At 37.0% G+C, this 18,206-nt stretch overlaps 4 protein-coding genes and 1 long non-coding RNA gene across 6 annotated transcripts; 2 read left to right on the top strand and 3 right to left on the bottom strand.

The window, feature by feature from the left end:
* The first annotated feature begins 1,483 nt into the window (after positions 1-1,483).
* LOC114360835 (calphotin) lies at positions 1,484-2,650 on the top strand. The gene is made up of 2 exons (XM_028315657.1): positions 1,484-1,589; positions 1,830-2,650. Exon 2 carries the CDS (start codon positions 1,835-1,837, stop codon positions 2,531-2,533), a length of 699 nt encoding a protein of 232 aa, XP_028171458.1. The 5' UTR covers positions 1,484-1,589; positions 1,830-1,834; the 3' UTR covers positions 2,534-2,650.
* A 3,410-nt stretch (positions 2,651-6,060) lies between these two features.
* Positions 6,061-7,198, bottom strand: LOC114360826 (calphotin-like). Its single transcript, XM_028315645.1, has 2 exons — positions 7,145-7,198; positions 6,061-6,796 (listed from the first exon to the last, which is right to left on the bottom strand). Exons 1-2 carry the CDS (start codon positions 7,196-7,198, stop codon positions 6,203-6,205), a joined length of 648 nt encoding a protein of 215 aa, XP_028171446.1. The 3' UTR covers positions 6,061-6,202.
* On the bottom strand, positions 6,061-10,584 carry LOC114360825 (calphotin-like). 2 transcript variants are annotated; one of them, XR_003656538.1, is made up of 3 exons: positions 10,504-10,584; positions 9,565-10,220; positions 6,061-6,140 (listed from the first exon to the last, which is right to left on the bottom strand). XR_003656538.1 is itself a non-coding variant. In XM_028315644.1 (3 exons), exons 1-2 carry the CDS (start codon positions 10,555-10,557, stop codon positions 9,627-9,629), a joined length of 648 nt encoding a protein of 215 aa, XP_028171445.1. In that variant the 5' UTR covers positions 10,558-10,584; the 3' UTR covers positions 6,061-6,164; positions 9,589-9,626. The 2 variants fall into 2 exon arrangements, 1 of the variants encoding a protein (XP_028171445.1); XM_028315644.1 differs by having other exon boundaries at positions 6,061-6,164; positions 9,589-10,220.
* On the top strand, positions 7,370-9,200 carry LOC114360827 (uncharacterized). The gene is made up of 2 exons (XR_003656539.1): positions 7,370-8,039; positions 9,006-9,200. It is a non-coding gene; the product is annotated as an uncharacterized LOC114360827 (long non-coding RNA).
* A 5,083-nt stretch (positions 10,585-15,667) lies between the features above and the next one.
* Hmg-s (3-hydroxy-3-methylglutaryl-CoA synthase) lies at positions 15,668-17,707 on the bottom strand. Its single transcript, XM_028315646.1, has one exon. It carries the CDS (start codon positions 17,310-17,312, stop codon positions 15,942-15,944), a length of 1,371 nt encoding a protein of 456 aa, XP_028171447.1. The 5' UTR covers positions 17,313-17,707; the 3' UTR covers positions 15,668-15,941.
* Between the last annotated feature and the right edge of the window lie 499 nt (positions 17,708-18,206).

The raw sequence follows: 18,206 nt of genomic DNA, 5'->3' as shown, positions 1-18,206 counted from the left end.
CATAACCTAGGTGCTCTTCATGAATACACAACAAATATTGTTTTTATGCATACCTAGTCAAGTTAAACCTTCAAATGTTTTTAAGTCGTCTTCTAAATAGGTAATTATCGTCACTTTTCTACCTATAAACTAAGAATTGTACACATTATTAAAATTTGACAAAGAATTTGTACATTTCCTCCATGATCGTCTTTCATATTGGTGAATGTTTTATTGTGGGTTCACCATTATATTTTCAGATGAGGCGGAAAATGATAAAATTCGTTTAGACGCAATATTATTGGTCCCTAAAATTCTTTGAGGTAAGGTAAAATCCTAGACATCAATCTAGAAGACAATAAAATAACATTGATTCGATTTAATCATTCCCACACTTTGGTGCATGCTCATTACAAATAACTTGTTATTGTATTGCTCAATAATAATCAATCCAATATACACGAATCGTTCGTATGTTCCTGTGTATAGGTACAGTTTGTGTTTACTACCGTCTGGGGCAATAAATTTAATATATCCCTCGTTCGATAAACGTGGTTTAAGGAATTAGCATTAACTTTATCGCGCGCAATAAAGCTATAAATTCAGATAGTGACTTTTACTTCCTGCGGCAGACTGTGACGTTAGTTTTGTGACGTCAAAGTTCTTTTGCCTGAAACTCCTTGGCTACAGGCAGCTCACTGTAACCGGTAGATTATTTGGTAGACCTAAATGACCTTCTAAAACCAAGGATGATCTCTATGTGCAGGAAGATTGAGGCATTTTTATAGGTTTACTTACTGTCGACTTTAATAGGTTGAACTGAGAGCCAGAAAAGATATGGAATTATGGATATTAGACTTCATACCGAAATATATCTAATGTACCTGTAAGTTTCCCAAGTAAGGTAAATAAACTTAACTCATAAAAGCCTTTCGGNGCATTATTGGCTAAATGCACAATTGCATTTATAGCATTCATTTTCACAAGCAAGGATCACAGCAAGGATATTTTGAATAAATAAACCAACGAAGTGACATTCATATGAAATGACATTTATAAAAGTTAGGTTAAAATAGGTTTATTAGAGCTTTAAACAAGGCCCGAGCTCTCGATAACTTATCACACAGATAAAAGAGGATTTTAGCGCTAAATGACGATTATGAATAACAATTTTTATCAAACGTTTTATAAACCTCTATTAAGCATTTGATAAAATGTGAAAAATGATTATGAATAAGACCGTTTATGATTCAATCTGTGGAGGATCGTGATACAATTATATTGATTTAAGATTCCCTGATGAAATTCTGAAGATATAAGTTGTTGGCACTTTTCCTAGAACTATAAGGAAACTTATTGTGATGTTTTTATTTTTACCTTTTTCAGATGTGCTTATTATCATTTTGTTCCAAAACTTCCTCCTAGTTTTAGTCAGCAATTTTTATCTTTTTTGGTCTTTGGGATTAAGTCATATTAAGAAAATAATAAATAAACTGATTACCATACAACTGGCGACGGAGGTTGTTTGCAGTATCTATCGATAACGGTCGATATAAAATACCGGGACATCACTTTATTGGCATAGTTTGTTTTTACAACTAGAACCAACGGTGTGTATTAATTTGTTATTCAAAATTTCAAATTCAGTTTCAACTCTGAGAAATCAGATTCAAAAATCATGTAACTTGTATATTTACAATATGATAATTTTGTTTCTTTGTCGCGTGATTTTACAAAAGATACTTTAAAGACTTAACTAACTGCATGATTTTGAAGAGTAAAAGTGATCAAAATCTTATTGAAAAGAGATACTCGAAATTTTTAATTGCTAATCGTACTTTTCTTTGCAGCCAAAATGAAATTCCTGCTAGTAACTGCTGCCCTCATCGCTGTGGCCGTGGCCAGCCCCATGCCCGGTCTGGTGATGCCTGGCCTCGCCGGAGCCGCCCCCGTCGTGGTTCCCGAGTCTGCAGGCCCCGTCCCCGCACCCGCTGTCCCCGAGCTCGTAATCCCCGGCCCCGCTGGCCCCGTCCCCGCCCCCGAAATCCCCGGCCTCGTCATCCCCGGTCCCGCCGGCCCCGTGCCTGCCCCTGAAATGCCCATCGACGTCGACCCTGCCCTGATCGACGAGTTCCAACCCATCTCGATCGGACCCGCTCTCATCGACGGGTTCGTGCCCGCTGCCCCCGCCGCGCCCGCTGCCCCCCTCGTCCAGATCATCCTGAACATCAAGTCCTCCGACGCTGGATCCGTCGCCCCCGGAGTCATCTCCACCCCTGAGATCGTGCCTTCCCCCATCATGATTGTTGATGAAGCCGACAACACCGTCGAGGCGTCTCCCATCGTCATCGTCGACGAGGCTGAGGCTGCTCCCGTGGTCCCCGCACCCATTGTGCTGCCTACACCCGTGCTGCCGACCCCCGTGATCGTGCCCGAACCCATCGAGCTGCCCACCCCCGTTCTGCCCACCCCCGTGGAGCCCCAGCCCATCGTGATCGGCACCCCCATCATCCCCAGCCCAGTGGTCGTTCTCCCCGAAGAACTCACCGCTTAAATCTTATTAGTATCATAAGTTGTAAAAGCCATTGGGAATATGGACTTTCTACCGACATCTTGAAACGCTACGTCCTAAATTATGAAAAATAAAAATTATTGAGATCTGTTCCCATAAGAGTGTTCTTTGTACCCTATCACGTTAACAACCATTTCAAGGCAAATGTAAATTAAGTAGTAGGTAGGTACGTACTTATTAATTAAAGGAAGGCAATATTTTTTTTCTATTATTATTAAATGCAAAAATCGTAATAACGTAATATTTGAGGGAGAGCTGCAGTAGTTGAAAAGATAGGTGAAAATACATAGTCCCATTAAGTACTACACGTATAATACAATCCAACTTTCAGGATCGCTGAGTTACGCAAAAGGCTAAGGCTCGAGAAACATCGTAAAAGTTTCAGACCAGTATCCCATATTTTGAAATTATTTCATTAACTCTATCATCATTCTTTGGTTTCTACTTCAGGAGTAAGATCTCTCCCTCTCTTATTACTCGAACCACGTCGTCTGCTAGACTATAATGAACCCACTCCTAAGACAACATACGAGTATTACTTACCTATCTAGCTTAATAGCTGTAGAGGTTGACGGGAATATTAGTTATTAAAAAAACAAGTCGAAGATTTCACATTTCTTTGTTTTTTTTTCGTCAGGAAATCGCAGATTTGACCTGTTTTCAACTCCCTGACCCCACGCTACACTATGTTACAGGCCTGAAGTTTTGTCTCACTTCTTGCGCTCTGTGGTCAGGTCCAAAGTAAATGCAGCTCGCATAATGATCAAGTGTATCAAATTCTTTATTCTTTCACGGGAGAGTTGGGTGTAGACTGTAGAGTCCCTATTCGGCTAAGTTTCACTATTTTATCAAAACTTTGTACCAGGAGAAAAAGGGCGCCATTATTGTGTATTTAAAATGCACGAAAATAACGCAAAATGCTGAACTTCTATTTGATTAAAATGCGCAATTTAGACTTATCCAAAACCCTTCTTCTGGCGCAGTCGGATAAAAAGAGAGATATTTTTAACCGACTGCGCCAAATGGAGGGTTATGTTTTTCGAGTGTATGTATTTACCTAAGTTATTCTGTGGGTCAATTAATGTGATTATTTGAAAAGGACAATTTGTTTTAACAAATTCAGAAGTTCCAAAGACGGGAAATAGAAAAATGTTGATCGGTAAGTTATTTCAGGAAAAATTAAATCCAACAAACACTTATTAAAATGTTTATCACTTCACTTACTAACATCGACTAATCACTTACAACTCGAAGTTTAATTATAAGCTCTTATTGGTACGCCTCTCAACATTATCGCATTATAAGGTCTGCTGAATATAAGTGAAAACGAACTTAAGTTAGGGGACAGTTTAGACTCTAAACTGTCAACTCTAACTATCATTTTAGTTAAACTATCCTCTAAAGTTTAGAGGATAGTTTAACTATCCTTAACTATTTTAGTGCTATATATAACTATGTTAGTAGTATATTAAAATGATAGGTACCTACTTATTTAGGAAATGCTAGGGTTGACAGTTTAGACTCTAAACTGTCAACTCTAACTATCATTTTAGTTAAACTATCCTCTAAAGTTTAGAGGATAGTTTAACTATCCTTAACTATTATAGTGCTATATATAACTATGTTAGTAACTTATATTAAAATGATAGGTACCTACTTATTTAGGAAACGCTAGGGATTGATGGTGAAAACGGGCAACGGGCGACATAAGAAACCGATGAAACTGTTTCCCATGATTGTAGTTAGTTACATAAAAAAAAGAAACAAAATAAGTATATTGCTCGACTGTAAATTTTATAGTGAGTGCGTGTCATTATGCGTGTGTGATGGACTTTGACTAATAACGTCAATAGCTTAGTAAGTAGGTAGGTACTCGTAGATAGATAACAAACTCTACGTTGTGCCGCACAGTTAGGCAGTTGACACCATTTAACCAAGCCAAGACCTACTAATAAAAATAACTTTACACACAACTACTAACAAAAATCACTTTATTCTAACCCTGAACAGTTAGGCTGAGTTGCACCACCTAACTTTAACGGTAACTATAACGATAACCGATGCTTTTTGTATGGTATTTGACAGATTTTTGACGTTTGTTAAAGTTAAAGTAAGATGCATGCATGCACCCTAGCCTTAGTTTTCAATTCGCTAAAATTCGATTTATAGTAGGTAACACTTTGAAATCAATAAATTGATAGTCTAGGTGACGCCTATAGTCCAGTCAATAAAGCATTATAGATGGAAAACTGTAGAACACAATTTCTGACCTCGGGACTTTATTTAGCCTAGTTAGGAGGTGAACATAGCAAAAGTCCCCGCCCTTAGCCCTTGAGCCGGCGGGGAGAGGGGGGTTTAAAGGTACCACTTTTCGGTTTTTCGCTTAATCCTCGGAAACTATGCGTCCTAGTGACATGACTACTATGAACCAAATAAAGATTATTCAATTTGCTACAGGCGAGACCGTCTAAGTTTTTCTAATCTTGTATAGTTTTTGCGGCATCTGCTCTAGAAGGTCTGTAAAATTGGAAATTTTATTTTTGTCTTATGTGTTTCTATCAGGAGAAAATCGACTAAATCAACATTGAGCAAACACTATAGACATGCGGGAGCATGTTAAGCCTAGTTCCAGGGAGGGGACTGCACCGTGCGTATATTTAGACGAACCAATTGTAGCCACTTTTGACTCCTCATCATTCAAAAACTACTGTGCATTAACACTTCAAATTTGGCTCATATGTTGAGACTTGCAAGATATACATCAGCTTCAAATTTCATAAATATGCCTTAAACGGTTCTTTAGGTATTGACGTCCAAAAATCTACATGTCTGACCTATAGACCAAATTCTAACCACTTCCAGATGACCTCGAAGGTTCAAATTTTGCATCCAGAAAGGTAGTTTGCATCCAGTATTAGAAAGGTAGTAGCAAATTGAATAAGCTTTATTTGGTTCATAGTAGTCATGTCACTAGGACGCATAGTTTCCGAGGATTAAGCGAAAAACCGAAAAGTGGTACCTTTAAACCCCCCTCTCCCTGCCGGCTCAAGGGCTAAGGGCGGGGACTTTTGCTATGTTCACCTCCTAACTAGGCTAAATAAAGTCCCGAGGTCAGAAATTGTGTTCCACGAATTTCTCTCTACACCGTCGTTAAGGCATTCATTGACTGGACTACTACCATAGGTTACCTATTGCATAGCTCATTCATTTTCCTATTGCACTAGCTCAAAAGTTCACTGTGCTGGGTAATAATAACCCATATTATGTTGGCGCACAGCATAGGACAGTGTGAATAACAAACGAAGGTTACTAAGATGTAGAGTTTCCTGGCCGCAAAATGAAACTTTTATTTAGAGTTTGTTGTAGATTTATTTGCATTTCATGAATCTTTAAAAAAGGAGGAAAGGAAAGCGACAGTGTTCTTTTATTCTGCAAATAGATAATGTACTAGTGTACTACCATATTTCAGATTTACAGACTTGGGGCATGGTTTAAATAAAATGCTCTACTTATTTACAAAAATATTAAAATATATTTACTAAAAATAAAGAAGTTGTGCTTTGTGGTGTTGAGTAACGTTTTCAGACTCCTCCAGTCACTCCAGTGGACTGAGTTCTTAATTAATTCCTTTTACAATCCAGTTAAAGTCGTTTAGTATCCGATGCCAGGGATGTTGACAACAGGAATGGGGGCAATAGGTTCAGCGATGAGCACGGGCTCAGCAGGGACCGGAGCGACGTCCACGATCTGGATGGGGGAAGCCTCGATGGGGTTGTTGTCGAAGGATTCCTCCACAACCTGGATGGGGGAAGCCTCAATGGGAGAAACCACGATGGGGGCAGGCACGATAGGGCCGACGCCGACGTCAGCGGAGTTCTTTACGTTCACGATGATCTGAACGAGGGCCGAGCTGGAGGGAGCGACGGGGGTAGGAACCACGATGGGGCTGGGTTCTCCCAAGTCGGGGATGTTGATGATTTCGGGGATGACGTCGGGCACTTGGGGACCTTGAGCCTCTTCTTCGACGAGGATGGGGGAGGCGACGATTTCGGGGGAGAGGGCGGCGATGATCTCGTGGAGCTGTTGTTCCAGAAGGGCGGCGGTGGCAGGGTCGGTGTTAGGGCTCTGGATGGCGGCGACGATGGCGTCCAGCTCGGCATCCAGACTGTCTGCCGGCTTGAAGGGCACGGCGACTGACACGGCCACGAGGGCGGCGAGGGCGATGAACAGTTTCATTTTTTGGCTCTGTAAAAACAACTATAAGTATAAGCCGATCACGTTTATAGGATAGTTATCTGGCAGGTAAAGTCGCAATCAGCACGTTTATTTGTTAAATAGCACGATGTCGTAAACTATAATTTATCAAGAACTGGTAAAACTGGCCCTAAAACTTTCTCTTTGACGTTTGATGCTTTATAAAGTAATTGTTTATATTTGAATGAAATGGAAATTGAAAATGAACTGAGATTGAAATTTCTTCAAGATGTACAATAGGTAGATTAATTAATTTAACTATGTTTAATTAATTTTTAATTATTTTACGTTAGCAAGGTTTTTATGACAACCTATTCCAGGAATAATAAGTCAACTCACCGGCTGGTTTTGGATCAACGATACTAGTTTAGGACATAATCGTCTTTTATACATGCATTCTTTATCAAATTATCAGAATCATAATGGTTTATTATGGAAATAAACAGATAAAGGTGTAGTAAGCAATAAAATTATACGTAGGGGAAATATTTTTTTGATAAAAACTATTTAGGTAAGAACATAGTACCTACCTAGTTTTAGTAAATAGCTTTATAGTTGGTAGGTAGAGAGGTTCGGAACATCAAGTTGTAGCAAATTAATACATTTTTGTATTTTAAATATTAAATCAATTATTTTCCCAATAAATTGAAATAAAATTGGACTGCAGTGAATGTGAAAATATTTTTAAAAAACTTTTTTAATGACTAATTTCATGCGCACTTGCGTATTCCGAAAAAAACAGGAAGTCTCTACATTTAATGCTGTGTTGTAAACGGTGCTAAACTTCGATATTTTACAATTATTTATCATCACGATAACAAATTGTAATTTGATCATTTTCTTTGATAAGTACTTATGCTTTATTAGTTTGTCACATACATTAGTGAGCGTGATAGAACAACTGCGTTATTTATTAATTTAGGTTCACCATCAACTAATTACATCAATATTTGCACAGACACTTGGACAATTGCGTTACTATTTATTTATTGACCTATGAATACCCGCAAGATCATTGCGTGCTAAGTCTTAAATCGTAAGTTACAGAACTAGAGCCTCTCAGTTGGTAAATAATATTATATGTTTTCATAAAAAGTTCAGTCCCTTTTTCAGTAAAGCTTCAGCGGCGAAATGAAACTGTATCCTCACAAAGTTTTGCTTTATTTGAAACATACCTGTGTTACTTTACTTTACTAAAACTTAGTTTGGGGTTGTTTAAGGAAGATGATTTCCGGTGAGTACCAAATTAACTTCTTTTAAAATTTTAGGAACGTGTCACAAACGGGAAATGCTTTAAAACCACCACAAATACCTACCTACTAAGTATAATTAATTATTGTTATATTCCTTTTAGCAAGGCATGTCTAATTGTTGCTCATTGCTTGCAACAAAAACATAACACTTAGCTGTAAATGTGTGAAATGTTTTTTTAATAAAACTTTGGTTTATTAATAGATATTTTATGAGAGTCATAACTACGTATGTAAGTAGGTATGTACTTAATAGACTTTTCGTGCACATAAACAGCATAGTTACCTTTCAAGTAAAGTAGAATCAAAGTAAGTTTTTTTATTTATGGGACAGACTGAGGCAAACGATTCGAGCAGGCGGTCTTAAGGTCTTAGGCGAATTGCACCATCTTACTTTGACAGTAACTATAACATTATGCAATGTTTTTTGTATAGAGTTTGACAAAATTTTGACGTTTGTTAAAGTTAAAGTAAGATGGTACAATCCAGTCTAATCCGGTATAGTAAGTGGGGGTTAGTGGGAACACCTTGGCACTTCTATGTACCAAATAAAATTATAAATACCCCAACCAATACTAAAACGATTTTATCTTTAAACTTCAGTGTCTGATAACTGATAGTAAATACAAAAGAACTTACGACACTTCTGATGTTTCCTGTCTTTTGTTAATCAATCGGGTATTCTTAAAACAAGGTCAGGGTTCGAATCCTTTTGTGGTGGCATAATCAGTTTTCATGAAGGAAATACCCACTTGAGAAATGGTGTATTGCCTCTATGTAATAATAAAGTAGGTAGTTACCTAACTATCTACTTTATTATTTTAGATCTAATTATAATGGACTCCTTTGTGTTCGAGAAATCGCAATAGTTATTATAGGTATTGTATTAATTATCTCTAAGAAATAAACTAAGACAAGACATTAATTAGATAACTTGTTTATGTTTCTAGTGCAGACTGTAGTGATAAATTGTGCGGAAACTGAATTATCAACATTCATTGGAATTTTATCAAGGGACCTAATAACTTTAAGATATTACCGTTTTACTAATAAAATTACTGGACATTTGCTGGACATACAATTTTAGTTAAGTACATGATGTAAGAGACGAATGGAAAGGAGCATGCTAGGATTGAAACTAATGGACAAGACCAGAAATACAGACATCAGGTGCAAAACGAAACTAACAGACATCCTGACACGCATCGATCAACTCAAATGGAGGTGGGCGGGACCATGGCGGGACATATGCTACGCTGTAACAAGAAGTGGTGTAAACGGTTGACAGTGTGGTACCCAAGAGATAGCGCCAGAAACCGAGGTCGCAATGCTTTAAGATGGGAGGATGAATTGAGGTTGACCGCAGGACCTCTATGGATGAGAGTGGCGGAGGACAGAAGGCAATGGAAGGAGTTGGAGGAGGCCAATTAATATTGGCAAAGGCCAATAGGCACACCGAAATTTTAGACAATTTGTGAAAGTTTTTTTAAGTGAAGTATTTANAGACTCCTCCAGTCACTCCAGTGGACTGAGTTCTTAATTCTTTCCTTTTACAGTCCAGTTAAAGTCGTTTAGTATCCGATGCCAGGGATGTTGACAACGGGAATTGGGGCAATCGGTTCAGCGATGAGCACGGGCTCCGCAGGGACGGGAGCGACGTCCACAATCTGGATGGGGGAAGCCTCGATGGGGTTGTTGTCGAAGGATTCCTCCACAACCTGGATGGGGGAAGCCTCAATGGGAGAAACCACGATGGGGGCAGGCACGATAGGGGCGACGCCGACGTCAGCGGAGTTCTTTACGTTCACGATGATCTGAACGAGGGCCGAGCTGGAGGGAGCGACGGGGGTAGGAACCACGATGGGGCTGGGTTCTCCCAAGTCGGGGATGTTGATGATTTCGGGGATGACGTCGGGCACTTGGGGTCCTTGAGCCTCTTCTTCGACGAGGATGGGGGAGGCGACGATTTCGGGGGAAAGGGCGGCGATGATCTCGTGGAGCTGTTGTTCCAGAAGGGCGGCGGTGGCAGGGTCGGTGTTAGGGCTCTGGATGGCGGCGACGATGGCGTCCAGCTCGGCATCCAGACTGTCTGCCGGCTTGAAGGGCACGGCGACCGAGACGGCCACGAGGGCGGCGAGGGCGATTAACAGTTTCATTTTTTGGCTCTGTAAAAACAACTATAAGTATATAAGCCGATCACGTTTATAGGATAGTTATCTGGCAGGTAACGTTTATTTGTTAAATAGCACGATCGCACTTTCTCTTTGACGTTTGATGCTTTATAAAGTGATTGTTTATATTTGAATGAAATGGAAATTGGAAATGAACAGAGACTGAGATTTAATTTAATTAATTATGTTTAATTAATTCTTCATTATTTCTTTTATTTTACGTTAGCAAGGTTTTTAAGACAAACTATACCAGGAATAAAAAATTCAATCAACTCACCGGCTGGTTTTGGATCAACGATAATAGTTTAGGATATAATCGTCTTTTATACATGCATTCTTTATCAAATTATCAGAATCATACTGGTTTATTATGGAAATAAACAGATAAAGGTGTAGTAAGCAATAAAATTATACGTAGGGGAAATATTTTTGTGATAAAAAGCTGGCTAGGTAGGTACTCGTATTATAAGAACATGGTACTTACCTAATTTTAGTAAATAGCTAGGTAGGTAGAGAGGTACGAAACATCAAGTTGTAGCAACTTTAAATTCATTTGTAATTTAAATATAAAATCAGCCAATACCCATTTGTTTAATAAATCCCAATAAAATTGGACTGCAAAAAAGTGTACGTGAAAATATTTAAAAAAAACCTTTTTAATGACTATTTCATGCGCACTTGCGTATTTCGAAAAAAACAGGAAGTCTCTACATTTAATGCTCTGTTGTAAACGGTGTAAGCTTCGATATTTTAGTTATTTTACAATGATTTATCAGCACGATAACAAATTGTAATTGATCATTTTCTTCGATAAGTTATAGTACTTTATAGTTTGACGCAATAGTGAGCGTGATATAACAACTGCGTTATTATTTATAAATTTATTTATTGACCTATGAACACCCGCAAGATCATTGCGTGCAAAATCTATAAATATAATTTACGGAACTACTTAGAGCCTATCAGTAGGTAAATAATATTAAGTAGTTTCATAAAAAGTTCAGTCGATTTTTGAGGAAAGCTTCAGCGGCGATATGAAACTCCTCACAAAGTTTTGCTTTATTTGAATCATTTGCCTGTGTTACTTTACTTTATTAAAACTTAGTTTGGTGTTGTATAAGGAAGATTATTTCCGGTGAGTACCAAATATTAACTTCTTTTAAAATTTTAGGAACGTGTCACAAACGGGAAATGCTTTAAAACCACCACAAATACCTACTAAGTATAATTAGTTATTGTTATATTCCTTTTAGCAAGACAGCATGTCTAATTGTTGCTCATTGCTTGCAACATAAACATAACACTTACTTAGCTGTAAAGGCTGTAAATGTGTGAAATGTTTTTTTAATAAAACTTTGGTTTATTAATAGATATTTTATGAGAGTCATAACTACGTATGTAAGTAGGTATGTACTTAATAGACTTTTCGTGCACATAAAAACAGCATAGTTACCTTTTAAGTAAAGTAGAATCAAAGTAAGTTTTTTTATTTAAGTATGGGACAGACTGAGGCAAACGATTCGAGCAGGCGGTCTTAACCCATTACTTCCCAAGCATCGAAATCTTTGGAATTTTTTGATCAAATCTTGAAACTAAGTTCATAATAGGCTAAGAAAAAATACTAAAAACAAAAAAAATAAAAAAATAGTACCTTTAATGCTGAGTCAGCCTGTCCTATAAATATGACAGTGGGGACATGTGATCAGAAATAATAAATGATAACAATTATAAGAAAATTAGCAGTATTTGAAAATTTGTCCGTAAACAGCTTTAAACATAAAGTTTTAGGAACTTATTTTGTATGGTAAGGTATAAAACAATCACTGCAGAGTGTTTTTTTCACATTTAGCGTAAAAAATAAGAGTTTTTTTTTACAATCTTCTCCCTGGCAATGCCTCTATTTGTCCCTCTTCGTCAATTATAGTCGTCAATATTGATCATATTGACAAACCTTCAGTTGTAAAAGGCGTTTATATTTACCTGGTGCAGGTTTGCTTGCCTTGCCTCCCGATTTTTTTATCCAAGAAAAAACCCTACGCTTGAAATCTTTCTAGATTCCAATGTCTCATCTTTATTTACCTCGTTGTAAATAATAAATAATCCATGCATTCACTAGGGGCATGTCTAAAACACGAATGACTAAGGCCAATACCGTTTTTTGCCTCTGAAGCTGAAGATAATATCTATTGATTACAGAGTTGGACGAAAGTCAACGATAGAAATATTTGAAGTTTTCGAATATTTCTTTCGTTGATTTTCCGTCCAACTCTGTAATCATCTTTCCCAAACATTGTTTTGCCGTATTAGATACCAGCTGAATTTCAGAATATACTGGATTACGAGAAGAAGTCGCCAGAACCTTCTTCCATGTCAGTCATTTTGTCCACTTCGTCCGGAGGTAATATGGCTACTTTATTATCGTCCAACTCCTCATCACTACAGTTTTCTTTATATCTGTTCGGCAGAGACCTTTTGAGTAATCTAAACACAAGACCCGCCAGAAACAAACAATTGACACGTTTGAACTAGTGCTTATCGTTGCAGATCCGAAAATGCTTTCGCGGCAAATTGTATAGACATGTTCCCAGTGTCATATTTATAGTACGGCTTATTTTAAAACATTACCACAAGTTTTTAAATTATGTTTTGTTTATGTTTTATTTTTTTATATATTTGGTAGAGGTCTAAGAATCAGTTTTATGTAAATTGGAGCTGGTAAGTTTTTTATATTATGGTATATAAAATCAGAAAATGATGCTTCTTTTTGAGGCAACAAAGATGACATTTTGAAAAAATTACATTAAAATAATGGATACCCTTTTTGCCGCATAAAAATATATTTTATCAGAAAAACGGTGCAGGAATACGAATTTTGTCAGAAACAATAAAAATAAACAACCTAAGATGTTTAAAAAAAATGTTGAATATGGTGTCTTAAAAATAGGACAGTGGGGAGGAATGGGTTAAGGTCTTAGGCGAATTGCACCATCTTACTTTGACAGTAACTATAACATTATGCAATGTTTTTTGTATAGAGTTTGAAAAATTTTGAAGTTTTGACGTTGGTTAAAGTTAAAGTAAGATGGTACAATCCAGTCTAATCCGGTATAGTAAATGGGGGTTAGTGGGAACACCTTGGCACTTTTTTGTACCAAATAAAATTATAAATACCCCAACCAATACTAAAACGATTTTATCTTTAAACTTCAGTGTCTGATAACTGATAGTAAATACAAAAGAACTTACGACACTTCTGATGTTTCCTGTCTTTTGTTAATCAATCGAGTATTCTTAAAACAAGGTCAGGGTTCGAATCCTTTTGTAGTGGCATAATCAGTTTTCATGAAGGAAATACCCACTTGAGAAATGGTGTATTGCCTCTATGTAAAACTACCTAACTATCTACTTTAATATTTTAGATCTAATTATAATGGACTCCTTTGTGTTCGAGAAATCGCAATAGTTATTATAGGTATTGTATTAATTATCTCTAAGAAATAAACTAAGACAAGACATTAATTAGATAACTTGTTTGTTTCTAGTGCAGACTGTAGTGATAAATTGTGCGGAAACTGAACTATCAACATTCATTGGAATTTTATCAAGGGACCTAATAACTTTAAGATATTACCGTTTTACTAACAAAATTACTGGACATACAATTTTAGTTACATGATGTAAAAATGTAAATAAAGTAGTAGCACAGAATACTACTAACCAACTGTACTGTAGTAGCTAATCAATAAGCCAATATTGTAGAAATAGGCTCAATTGCTAATGAAAAATGATGATGATGATGTCACTTTCTTTTACCTAAATCAACTTCGGTTGCTATTCCTTCCTATTGTTTATTTACTGCTCTGTCTATTGCGCGGGAATTGAACCCGCGATGTCTGACGAAGTCTGGTTCAAACTTTCAAACCACTATGCCAGATAGCATTGGTTAAGAAACCTAATCGCCTTAAAAGCCGTGTTCATCATTATAAGTATCTATTGTTATAGTGATCGTTTCCTTTACGTAGGAACCTATAATAACATTACTGATGCGTGTCTAAAGGTCACTTCGCATAATTATCATCGCGAGACGAACAAACAGATTTCACTTCACCACCACGTGGCAGGAATTACAAAGTGCATAATGACACAGAACAAATACTTGCACAAAGTTAACAAGTAGATATCGCTCTTTATGACTCAGTATTCTGAGCAAATACTTAATGAGATCTGCGAGATGAGATCTGTAAGAGGCGACTTACGTTAAAGAGAGAACGGGCAGCAGCATTGTCTGAAGCCATCTGAAGCATTAATCTTTTAAATTGCTATCTCTAACCTGCCTGGCAAGCAAGGAGTTTATGGCCAAACCCTCCACTAAAGTGGAGGAGGCTCATACTTAGTCCAGCAGTGGACTATAAAGGGCCCGGCCGGCCCAATGTAGTAGATTTTGTGGTAGTAGGCAATTTAGCCTGTATTACTTATGTATGAAATACGAATAAGTAAAGCAGATTTTTTGTATTGGATTGCTTCTCGAAATTAAATGTGTCAAGATGTGTCACTTTTACCACAGAATAGTAGTACCTACTCCTAGCATTAGGCACGCAAGATCTTGATCATGATGAATTTACCAGGACAAAGGTTACCTTTTAATGTTACAACAAATATAATTTACCTCTAATTTGAAGGGCCCGAAAAAATAGATTTCTGGTTTAACCGGCTGCGGCCTTGGGATCTTAAAATACTTACTTATCTACCTACAAGTTGCCATTTATTTACAAAAACTATTGGCACATCTATGAATATGATTATTATTTTCTCATAGAAAAGTTGAATATGAATGACCTACCTACATTTTCTAGAAAATGTGAGAACTCAATCAAAAAAGTTTTAAATACCTATCTACAACCTGTTTGTGGATAGTACAAAACAATAGTTTTGGACCAAAAAAAGTGGAAAATATTTAAAAAGTGTGGTTTTTTCCATAGTGACGACATGGCAATGGCAACTATTTACAAGTTAGATGATAATACAAGTTAGTTATAAATACTTATTTGGATATGGATAAATAAGAGATAATGAATAATGGGCACATTATAACAGTAAAAAAGTAGAAACAAAAATAAGGAATTCATAGAATTTCCAATAAAACAGTAAACTGAGCACCAATAAAACAATTTATTAAAACTCAAAAATGCATAAATATAATATAATTTTCAACCCAATATATGGATTTCATTTCTTGGATATCAAGTTCCAAATTGTATGTGATTAGCAAACTAATCAGAAATACAATTAAAAAATTATAAAGGATAAACAATCATTAGACAATCTTCAACAAAAATTATACAGTAGCCAAGTACAATCAATATAATGCCTGCTTATATTAATAGTAAAAATGCATTAGGTCCCTATCATAAATATTTTTAAAATGAATCATTTTTTACGTCATTATATAAAAATAATTAGGGTTCTATGACATCAACATCATGTAATTGTTTTAGAGACATTATGTAATCTTATTTGTGGTCTATTAGAAAACTGGAATTACCAAGAAACTTGTTATTAATTATACCAAATTAACAAACAAACACATTTTGCACAAATAAATCATTAAAATTGTATATCCTTCAAATGAACTATTCTAATTACACAGAAGTCAATCATTTCTCCAACACCATGTCAATATCTACACCCAACTCAATTATACTAAACTAAGATAACTTAAACTTTACGTTCATAAGTACGTCTTCTTTGGTCATCAATGTCAACGAGGTAGTATGTACCGGGGAATAAGATATCTATGGACCCTGATGGCTGGTATGGTGCGGTATGGTAATTCTTTGTTCTCACATCCATGATATCCGTAAATATTTGAGGATCAACACACTCTCTCTTATCCAACATCGAAACAGTGTCATGCAAGGAACTGATTAATGTTGCTAATTTTGAACCAGCGCTCATATCGTTGCATATATTTATGGAGTACATCGTCGAAGCCAGGCCAGATCCATAAGAGAACAAAGCAAACTTCTTCCCCACTAACTGATCTGGAGATTTACTAATAAGGTACGATAAAAGTCCTCCGTACAATGACGGCGTGTACATATTACCTACATTTCTTGCTATATGTAATGATGGTTTTGTCTTTTCATTAAATAATGTTTCACTGTATGTCATGAAGGCTTTCTCCACATCTCTGTCAAAGTATGTCTCTTCTAACTTATAGTTGCTAAACTTAGACAATCCTGGAAATTGCTTCTCACGTTCTTCAGGAGACAAATTCAAAAAATCATTAAAACAAACTCGTGCTAATGACTTCTGCACCAATTTGCAATACGGTGAGTGGAATAGCATACCGTCTAAACTCAGCAATCCTTTAAAGCTTGGATCAGTTCTCCTCATTTTCTTTGAAAATAAGTTGTAACAATTATCTAAAGCACTGAGGTAGCACTTGATTGATAGTTTACCATCAACCAATGGGAATTCTGATGCTAGATCTGGCTTGTAAAAGTCGTATGCATGTGTCATGTATGAAGCTCGTACTCCTCTGTCAAAGACTAAAGGTGCATTTGGTCCGACCAGCATGGCTACGGCGCCAGCACCTCCTGTGGGCCTGGCAGGACCCCTGCCATACACTGCAATGTCTCCAGCCACCACTATAGCCTTTCTGCCATCCCATGATGATGATTCTATCCAATTGATTGCATTGAAGAGAGCAGCAGTGCCTCCATAGCAGGCATTAGTAGTATCAATCCCTTCAATATCTGTGGCACCTACTTTTGTAAACAAGGTCATGAGGAAAGTTTTGACACTTTTACTTTTATCAATAATAGTCTCAGTACCGACCTCCAGGCGTCCTATATCATGTAAATCTAAGTTATTCTTCTCTATCAGCCTGTGGAGTGCTGTGAGGCAGATGGAGTTGATGTCTTCCCGGTCGCTGCAGAATCCCATCTTGCTCTGGCCGAGCCCGATCGTGTATTTTCCCGTGGACACTTCATCGAATTTCTCCAACTCGTTCTGATCGACGTACTGTGACGGGAAGTACAATTCCATAGCCAGAATGCCAACGTTCTCAACTCGGCCACCCATGGTTGCTGTTTACGCGATAACTTTCACGATCAAGGTTACTAGGAAACGCGCTGTTACGCGTGAATCGGCAAGTTAAGTAGGGACGTGTTAACCGCACGGTAACTGACGCGGACTGATGCGCCCCGCCACACTCCGCTGGAGACCCGTCTGGTCGTTTCTACGTAAGCAATCCCGACGCTACCGGTACATCATTGACCTACAACGAGACCAATAACCAGCTTTCTTTCACACGCATACGAGTGAGTTATGAATTTAAACAGTCGTCGACCGGAAACCAGTACGCATGGTCTTATCACTTAAAGTGATTAAAGTTTTTATTAAAATTCACTTTTCTTGAGATTTTAGATATAAATAACGCACTTATTTAATTTAATTACTCGAGTTCGTGTTAATTTTTTTTGACAGTGAGTGCCGGAGAGAGAATTTTAAGAGCTGTCACGTGTGACACGTGTCATCAGCAGCTGTCTATGACGTTTTTTTTTTTTGCGTTACTTACATCAAGATATCGTATTTGTTACATTTTAATCAAATTGAATTAAATTGTTTACATTTATATTTCTTCAAGAAATAGGGGAAAACTCCAACTAAGAAAAAATAAGTTATCCTAAATTTTAGTTTTTAAATAAACAAATTGAAAAAAATCGAACTGCCTAAGGCGGGAATCGAACCCACGATCTCATCTTGAAATTTAGTTTGAGAAGCGACTTTAGTCGCTAAGAAATTTTAATATAACAAACTAAAAGTAAACAATCAAACAATAATATCCACAACCAGTGACTGACCAGCTTCTAGCGAGATTCTACGAATATCTACTATGAAATTGAATAATATTGGATATGTCGAGAATAAAGATGTAATATTGATTATTGATTCATTCATTCGTGTGCAGTGTAA

This window comes from Ostrinia furnacalis, unplaced genomic scaffold (assembly GCF_004193835.3).
Source record: "Ostrinia furnacalis isolate ACB-3 unplaced genomic scaffold, ASM419383v2 OfSCF5186, whole genome shotgun sequence".
Classification (NCBI taxonomy): domain Eukaryota; kingdom Metazoa; phylum Arthropoda; class Insecta; order Lepidoptera; family Crambidae; genus Ostrinia; species Ostrinia furnacalis.
The sequence above is the reverse complement of the archived record's forward strand: the minus strand, read 5'-3'. Positions and strand labels throughout refer to the sequence as shown.

Excerpts from the sequence above, each read along its gene's own strand:
- LOC114360835 (XM_028315657.1), top strand. The coding sequence starts at position 1,835 with ATGAAATTCCTGCTAGTAACTGCTGCCCTCATCGCTGTGGCCGTGGCC.
- LOC114360826 (XM_028315645.1), bottom strand. The coding sequence starts at position 7,198 with ATGTATAAAAGACGATTATGTCCTAAACTAGTATCGTTGATCCAAAAC. Across the intron at positions 6,797-7,144 it reads CGTTGATCCAAAACCAGCCG|AGCCAAAAAATGAAACTGTT; the intron begins GTGAGTTGACTT and ends TTGTTTTTACAG.
- LOC114360825 (XM_028315644.1), bottom strand. The coding sequence starts at position 10,557 with ATGTATAAAAGACGATTATATCCTAAACTATTATCGTTGATCCAAAAC. Across the intron at positions 10,221-10,503 it reads CGTTGATCCAAAACCAGCCG|AGCCAAAAAATGAAACTGTT; the intron begins GTGAGTTGATTG and ends TTGTTTTTACAG.
- Hmg-s (XM_028315646.1), bottom strand. The coding sequence starts at position 17,312 with ATGGGTGGCCGAGTTGAGAACGTTGGCATTCTGGCTATGGAATTGTAC.